Below are 9,544 nucleotides of genomic sequence, written 5' to 3' on the forward strand. Positions count from 1 at the left end.
CATATTTGGAGTCATTTGGCAGTCACTTTTGACCCTTAAATTGCTCACCTGTCAGGTCGCTGTAGGCCCATATTGTGGTGAGACGGTGGCTAATAAGCTGTCAATGCTACAGCCAGTGCGTGTTGTACACTACATTTTGTAACACTTCATAAAACTGCCCCCGGTGTTCCAGGCTTCAAATCACACACCTCCAACAAACAAGTGTGCATGCTCCTCTGCCCCTGCTTACACGGCTTCGGTAAATAACAGAAATCAGTCTTTTGAGTCAGGCCTCGTGGACTAAAGTAAAATGATACCTGCGCGATCTGGAAATATCCGTGTCCAGGTACATTTGATACAACCAAAGTCGCTATTCTGGCTATCCATAAGTAGGATGTTTTTACAGAACACTTATTTTGTAAGCAATGCCACTTTAAAGTTTAGGATTTAATCTTCCAGAATTTATTGCAAATGGAAATGCCTTTGTGGAGAAGCTTTGTTCTGAAAAGTTGCATTTAATCAACTACATTTCAGTGCCTATGTTTTATTTACCACAATGCAGTTAAACAATTGGGAAATGGCAAATAATAAACGCGAAAAATATCCCTTCAGCTATCGAGCTCTGATACATTTTGTGTATGTATATGTTCAATATAAAGTTTGTATGGTTATCAAATGTAGTAATGTCTTGTTTTGTTAAACGTTTCTGGTCTGTTCTTGACTATTAGAAGGAAATGAGACAATCTCAGCTTGTCTCTTACACGTTATCCCAACATCATAGCAAATCTAATCTGCCTCCTACTTTGCATTAATTTGTAAAAATTGATTTAGCAAAGGTTGAATGCCAGAGCCACTATCTGAACCCTCTCCCTTTATCTAGATTCAGTGCTTGTTACATTTAGTGGCTGAATTATATGGATAAAACAAAAGTCAAGCCTATTAAGCTGATTCAAAGAGAATTATTCCAAAGTCCTCTAAAACAGGCCAGCTACGTATGCAAATCTAAATAAATGTGCAGCTATGTGAAGTTCCCTCTCTCCCCAGCCGCTTCCCTCGGCTCCGTCCTTATTTTGGTTGGTTCTATTTCTGACGCACACTCCTACCTGTTTGTCCTATCTCTAGACGCTACTGTGCACCTCTCCCTGACACTGCTGGGGATTTACTCTCAACTTAGCCTCTGCTCTCATGCCGGGGCGTGAGCGCGTGTCCGAGGGCCGTGAAACATGAGTCAGCTGTTTTCTGGAATTACCATGGTGACCGAATCATTGAATTGACTTCAAGTTTGACAGTGATAAAGAGAATTGTTGTTGGCTTGTTGGCATATTGAGGCCTCTGCCATGGCGTTAACTCTTATCTCGCAAGTGTCGTGACTATGAGACAACCTACATTAAGGTGACGTTTGCAAAATCAACTTTAACAAGCTTTTTAACAACTGTTCACTAGTTTACACAAAGTTGTATTTTGATTAATTAGGGTGTAAAATGTCACATTTTCAAAAAAAGGAAGAAATGTCACAATAAAAATTGGGGCTGAACTGGAAGTTAAATTACCCGTTTCTATTATGAAGCTGTTTTAGATCATTATTGCAGTTTATAATCCACAAAATGTAAAGTAATGATCTACTTCTGTTATAGTTCAATATGAAGTACCAGAAAACAGCACTATATGTCTTATATATATATATACGGACGCACGCACGCACACACACACACACACACACACACACACACACACACACACTATTCCTTGGCACTTTAAAGTCTTTATCTGGCAGTTTTCAGCCCAATTAACCAGGCTTTCTTCATATCTGACACAGACTAGCTTTTATCTCAAGTCGTACAACCTAAATGGCCCGGACAGTTGACTCTAACTGATGTCCCATTTGCTTAAAGTGTTTGTCAGCCTTTCGACAGAGAACAGGAGAAATGGCCGTCCTGGCACCCGACAGACAGTGAGAGGTTGAGATATTTGTTCTTGTGTGATAAATATAGGAAGTGAGTGGGTGGAATAAACATTGGAAGAAAAAAGAAAAGCTTACTTGCTTCATAAGAGAAACAGCCGAGCGAGAGAACGGTGTAATGACACACAGGGACAGACAGGTAATAATAGCCAGGAAGCCACATAATGACAATTAGGCAGCGGTGCGGTCATACAAATAGATAGATAATTGAGGGAGGATAATGGCTAGACGAGGTGCGTGGTAAGGTGTGGACATAAGAGAGGGAAGGCAGTGTTTCTGGCATGTCTCCCATAAATGCAAAATAAACAAGACAGAGGGATGAGGAGCAGGGTAATTTAGAGGTCTTTAATATACATTTTGTCATTGTGGCAAATGGCAATCACTATAGCAAGGTAAATATAACTCCAAATGAACTGCAAGGGAACAGACAAAAAGGAGACATTGGAAGATAGAAAAAGTTATAATATTGCAGTATTGTAGTCGCAGTTATAATAATTATAAATGTTTTTGAAAAGAGCTGATTAAAGAATGATCTCATTTTTATTCATAACACACTTTACAAACAACACAGTCATGGGCTGCACACAGGTCAAAGAAAAATCGTAAAAATTGGGATATAGTTTTATATTCCTGCCCGTCTGTCATCACATTTATAGTCCATTTATGTTCAGTGCATGTTTCTGATGGACTGCCATAGTATTGTTTTAATTTTGGCATATAATCAATAATCCTCACAAAAATTGAGATAATTCGTTTTGTCAATTTTGCCTTACAAATCACAGCTTTGTTAGTTGAAGAAACACAAGCAGAAACTGTCCTTCACTTGCTCATTTATGGCATAATGTGGCAATTTATACCAAGGATTTCTATCAACATTAGATGGTGGATACCTTGAGGACCCACAGGCACAGCAAGGCCATGCAGACATCGTCCATGAATATTTCCTCTGAAACACTGTTATTCTGAATTAAACTAGATTAACGTGCTGACATCTACCTTTTAGATTGTGCGTAAAGTAACAGAGTGATGTGTATGAAATGTGAGACATTGGCCTGGAAAGCTTGTCAGATGCAGATGATTTGCAGTGGTCTCTTAATTCCTTCTCTTGTGTAAATTGTGAATAGGGATGGTCAATAGCAATGGTTGTACTGGTGAGTTTTCTGAAGATCTTGTATTGGTTTAATATTGAAAGTTGTATTTTAAAATAGTATGATATAACACAAGACCTCCAATGAAAATAAGGCACATTTTGTCCAACACTCAAGTCCCATTTAGTCCAAAGTGTCAAAAGCGTCAATTTTCAAATATAGTCTGAATAAAATGTTTCCCATTTATAGTTAGTCATTTATAATTGGGTCCAGTCCTTTATTGTTGGTTCAGTTTGTGTCTTTGTTATGGGCTGATACTGATGTTTTTCTAAACTGTCTGTGCCCTTGTGTTTTTCCCAGTTTTTTCTCATTGCATCAGATGTATATTCTTAAAGCTAAAGCTCAAATGGAAATAGAAGAGCAAAATGTGTTTGTATGTTCACACATGCAACAGTATTTAAGTGTTTTATATCCTAGTAAAATTAATTTGTTACTACTTTTATGAAAGTGAAATTGTAATTTGTGAACTTAAATACAACTTAACACCAATGTTCTAGTATTTTTATCCCTTTCTTTCCCTTTTGTTACTATTCTATGTTGAGAGTACAGAGATTACAATACAAATCAGTGAGTCAGTCAGTTCTGGCTCCAAACATCCATGTCGAACCATCCTTAATTGTGAACTGAGTCTTATTCCCAGTGTCTATATTCAAAATTACGATTAGATTTCCCAGATCCGTCAGCTCTTTTGGATAGTGGGACCCATGGCACAAACAGAACTCTGATCCCTGTGCTCTGCTCTTTCGTCTTGCCTCCTTTATTGCGACTATTGAATCAGCAGCGTCAATAGTTCTACACAGCGTAACTCGGAATGATGCATTTGATTTGTGGCCTGGTTTGCGCTGGAGAAGAGGGGACCAGGGTATGATTTATGAGCCAGGGGCCTTGTGGTCAGGGCCTATCAGAACGCTCCACCTCGCTCAGCTTCTCAGCACCTCAAATTCAACAGTCTGCACCATTGTTATGTAGATCTCTGGGCTCAGACAATCCATCGCTAAACGGTATCAAAGTTATCAGCATTTGTGAACACACACTCAACGCTTTTGTTTAAAGAATTATGTAAAATTCAATTACAACCAAATTACAAGAACCCTTTCTGATTCTGAAGCAGTGGACATTTTAAGCCATTACCAAGGCCTCAGGTTTAGGTGTATTTAAATCCAAGGGTCTCCAAACTTTTTCCCGGAGAGCTAATTTTACTAAACAGAAGAGCTACTCCTGTTAGCAGTCGCAATAATATATATGCATTACGCAAGATATAATGTTGGCAGCTATCCTTAGAATGGGTTAAACTTTAGGGATATAATGATATGCAACGGTACGATATTATCATGATATTCATTCACGGTATGATTTATTGAGCTATTTTAAGCTGTAGAAATGTGACTTTTTCCTTGCCTTGCCAAGCGTTTTTGCAAATCATTATTGTCCTATACAATAATGATTCATATTCATAGGATTGATTCATAAGAATGAATATACAAACGTGCATAAAAACAGTTATTTCTTCATGTTATCTGCACTGAAATGTAGCAAAGGATCATGATCTAGGTAGTTCCTTATGTGTTTTAACTGTTGCTGCAACAGAACAATGAATGTAAACAAAGCAGCTAATTGCATATTTAAATATATATATATATTGTGACGGTACGATATGTGTTGAGATGGGCATCTAAAGCAGTCATTCCCAAGCTGGGGCAAATCTTTTCATGCTTGTGGGGTCATTGGGAGTAAAAGGTTGGGAAGCACTGATCTAAAGTATATATTTACACGTGTTATATTCATGCACTCAAATTGGAATTTTTCAGCGTAAACTCTATAATCCCTTCTTGAGTTACTTGAAAGGCAGTGGATAGCCACAGATGGGACACTCCTGTTTTGCACCCTCAACTAGAAAACCTATGCCAATTTGACTGTCAAGAGAGGTGTTTTAGCATTGCATTGATCTTCTTATCAATATGTTAAAGATTACATTCCTGTCTCTTGATTAACTAATAAAAACATTCCTCTCACCAGTCTGATCATTCTCGCTATATTCTCTGTCCATATAACAGCTGTAAATACGAGTGTTACTTTTGTTATTATTTTTATTTTATTTTATTAAGAGTATAAGAGTTTTTTTAATAAAAGTTTTACAAGAGTTTTTCTACCTACTTTATGTTGCAATTTCCTCATTGTGGGACAAATAAAGGCTTATCTTATCATATCTCTCTTAACATTGGTTTAATCTTTACAGCATTTTTAAAGTTGCAGTCAATGTAATTAAAATCTGGCAGTAAATCAGTCATCTTCATTCATGAAGGAGTCGTTCTACTATCAACTGGACCAAGTTGTGTTGAAAACAGTTTGAAGCTTTGTTCATTTTGCTTCTTTTGCTACTATAGAACACAGCTAGAGGACTGAGCCTGAGGGACTGCATCAATGAATTGAAATCTTGTGTTAAATAGGAAATGCAATACAGCAAGACCGTTACCTTGGAGACCTCAGTTTAATGTTGCAGACCGTGCTGTTTGTTGGTCAGTAGTCCAGGTAATAAACCATGACATATTAGTTGGATTTTAAACAAACTGCTCCATACAATCACTTGACTGAATAATGTTTTGCCTTGGGAACAGGAGCCTCAGGATATGAACTCAAACAGAAAAAAGCTTGTGCTGTAGTGTATGTATCCCAGTGCGATAAACATGCACATATGGCAGGAAGTTTTATTATTCATGTGTATGGAGAGGCTTAACGCATCATACACTCAAGGGGCCTTAGCCAGTTATAAAAGGTGTGATGGTATATGTTGATTGTACGTCAGTATGTGGTCCTGTTGTTTGTTCTCTTCTATTTAACGTTTTTTGTGTCCAAAAAGACTGTTTGTTACCTGAATATTTATCAATACTGAAAAGGAACAACATTCACTTAATATTTAGCCACTGTTTTGTTTGTAGAAAGCTGAATCCCTTGACTAAAATATAACAGAACTTTATTTACATGTAAAGTCCCAAGAGGCTTGTACTGTGAGTGACAGGAGGACAACGCAGACGAAAACATGAATAATTCTCCTGCTGTGTTTTGTGACGATCAACAGTCCGTCTTACCTGTTTCCACGACAACCAGACAGACCGGTTACCCTGTAAACCCATGTCTCATATCCTTAACATCACATTACTGGGGAATTGTCGGCCGTTTGTGCCAGGCAGCTACTATAATGTACTTTGTATGTGATGTGAGAGAACAGCATTTGTTGCATTCATTTTACTGGTGGCTTTAATAAACACAGACAATTTAGCAGGAGCAAATTTTAGTACAGTTTTTGATTTTGTGTATTCAGGCATAACATTGTCAAAAGATCAGCTTTTAATTGTGCACCTGTTGTGTGTGCAATATTGTTGGCAGTAATTTATCATCCTGTAATTAAAGGTAGGTTTCAAAAGCATGAAAAATGTAAATATTTCATTATTATATAACTTGGTTTGATCCCCAAAAGAGCAGCAAGAGACTAGGCCTTGGCGTGTTATAAATAGAATGTAATTCAAGAACTAAAAACTGTCACTTAAGTACCTAAGGCTGGTTCTTATAGAAAGAAAGTGTGAGAATACATTTTGTTGTGTGTGGAGCAGAATTTTCAGCAGGTGGTCTCATAATGTCTATATTGTCATGCTTAATCTGTGTAACTCATCACTTGTAGACACCAGATACTTATGCATTCACAGCTAAACAAAACTAAGCCGTATTTACAGCTCTGCTCTAAGTATTGTGCTAGCTCGCACTGCAAAAATGTGCTGATTTGGACTTCTCCCATCTGCTCCAAAAGCCGACTGGAGACAGGAAGAAGCACAAAGAGAGCTAAAGGGGAGAGGTGAATTGGGCTGGAAAGAGAATGGAGAAGAATATGAAATGAATCTGTCCGGTCCAGATGGTTGGGAGTGTGTGAGCATGGACACGCATGTTAGCCGCTTATTTGGACTTGGGTTGAGGTATTTATTTGATGTGTGTTTGCTTTGTCTTACTTCAGCCAAATAAGAACATCTGGTGCGTGTGCAGTGATCCTCGTCCAATACAGAGCCACACACTTCTTTGTTGGAGTGGATTGTGAACTGGAATATACTGGTCTCTGGGGGGCTTAGGGTCAGCTCCTTTGAACACACTTGCTCACAGTGTTCTCGATGATATAAGGTTTTTAATAAATCAATAGACATCGCTATCTGAGAAACAATTACTGCTGCCTTTGGTGCAGGCCACACATAAACGCGTGCGCACGGTCAGTTCAGTGTGTTCAGTATAAAGCTATCTTAGGACCAAGCTGTTTGAGTATTTAAACAAAAAACAGTCCAGGTGCACAGATAACTAAACAGATCTTTACAATCCTTTTATTTGTCTGTTTTATATTATTTTATTATTATTTTAATGATCATGACATTTTTCACATTTGGAAACCAAACTTTATTTTGAAAGTAGTACTAGCAGCACGGAAGGCAATAATAGTAAATTTACAACTGTAATAATCCAAATGAAATGGGATTTTATTTGCATAACTCCTTTGGTCAAGCTTTTGGGGATGTTTAGTCAATTTACGGCTAGTTCTAATTTCTTTTTGAGGTTGTGGTGTCGTATAAGATATGAAAGAATCGCTGCTTTTGCCTTGATTAAAAAGTGCAGATACTGTCACAAGTTCATGTACATATCACATGCGGAGTGCCATAAGTGCTCTCTTTTCAACATGTTTGTCTGAGTGCTCGACGCCAGGAGATTTGAACGGTCTGAGGTGATGCGTTCACACGACACATGCTGCTAAACCAACAGCTCTCAGCAATGCACTCACGCTTAAAAATGAATGTGACGAATGTTAGTGTCATGGGAGACTATTGGCCGGAGATCTGTAAACCATGCAGAACTCACAAATCCCGGGAATTCACTTTTTATGCCATTATACCAGACATATATAATTTTACTGACACTTTACATTGAGGCATAGCTAATCACAAGGGGAGATTTGACATTGTGTGGTCATAGAATTGCATCGGAGATCAGGCTTGTTACAGCAGCAACGCATGTCCTACTACTTAGCACAACCTTATGACGCAATTTAAAAGCAAGGTCCTCTGCTAATAATGTGTAGTGAATCTAAAAATGTTCTTTTTCTCTCTCTCTTGTAGCTCAGTTCTGTGGCGGCGTAGTTCAAGGCCTGAATGGGACCATTGAGTCGCCCGGCTTCCCTCACGGCTACCCCAACTTTGCCAACTGCACGTGGTTGATAATCACGGGCGAGAGGAACCGGATCCAGCTCACCTTTGTCACGCTGGCACTGGAGGAGGACTTCGATATTGTGTCAGTCTACGATGGGCAACCGTCTCCTGGCAACTTGAAAATGAGGTAAGAGCGCCTGGCATTCACACACAGATTTGTGTCTGGTCTGGTTTCTACTCGCTGATGGGTTTCAGATGAAAAAAGGTTTGCCAGTTGTACAAAACATTAATACCTAGATACTAAACAATAATAATACTGAAGATAAGACCTAAATTTAAGATTGTACTATTATTAATTATTGCTCTATGTTACACCACAACACTGAAGATAATTCCTAGTTTGTGAGTTGTGGCAATAAACGTTTCTATGATTCCGCTTTTTTTCTTTTTGAATGATTCACTTTATTGAATCCCACAAGAACAAACGTTTGGACTTGTCTATAGCATCAGAGGATGAATACAAGTTGCACATTGTAAATGTAGTCTTTTTTCTTATGATTTACTTCAGGACTGCGGTTGTATATAAAATCTGTTCTATTTTTCAACTCATACTATTTTTGTATGTTTTAGTAAAATACTGTAGTCTGTATATGTAGAAGTATTCTGTAGATTTAATAACTTTATCAAACCCAATACTGTTGAGAACTGCCAATTGTCACACACTTAATTTGGTGGAAATATCAGGAATGAGATATTGATGCATTGGCAGTGCTAGTGTTTGGTGAGTTGTGTGACTGTAATATTGTTGCATAAAGGGCAAAGAGAATGGCATTTACAGAGTTGGCATTCAGTGGGAAGCTTATTCATAGTGCTGTGGTGTGTGGGAGGGGAAACAGAGAACGCACTAAGCAGGATTTGAGGTTACTGCTGCAGTTATGAAGAACAGTGGGCTTTCCCTGACAACATCATAGACTTGTATTATGTGACACTGAGTCGATGCTTTATGCTAACAGTCGCCTGCAGACTGACTATTGTGCACACATTGGTTTTGTTGAAGCCAAGATTATTTTGTGCATTTATCCTGGCTGGATTTCTACTACTCTTTTTAAGGCAATGCATTATTTGTCCAAATGTTTTCCATGTGTTGTAGTTACAAACAGCTTGGGAATTATATGACTTTTACCAAAAATATATAATGTTTAGCAAATATGTGATTTTCAGATCAGATTACTAACTAATTATCGTGATTTTTTTTGGTTAGGTCAAGGTGTACTTCATCCTTC

General features: G+C 38.1%; 1 protein-coding gene across 1 annotated transcript in view; it reads left to right on the top strand.

The window, feature by feature from the left end:
• LOC140380623 (CUB and sushi domain-containing protein 1-like) overlaps nucleotides 1-9,544 on the top strand; it is a 357,895-nt gene that overhangs the window by 75,717 nt on the left and 272,634 nt on the right. The window contains exon 2 of the mRNA XM_072464482.1: nucleotides 8,232-8,448. Coding sequence (XP_072320583.1) covers nucleotides 8,232-8,448 — 217 coding nt within the window. The remainder of the gene's footprint in view (nucleotides 1-8,231; nucleotides 8,449-9,544) is intronic.

This window comes from Eucyclogobius newberryi, unplaced genomic scaffold (assembly GCF_026437365.1).
Source record: "Eucyclogobius newberryi isolate DKJ021-1_F unplaced genomic scaffold, fEucNew1.0.hap1 SCAF_5, whole genome shotgun sequence".
NCBI lineage: Eukaryota > Metazoa > Chordata > Actinopteri > Gobiiformes > Gobiidae > Eucyclogobius > Eucyclogobius newberryi.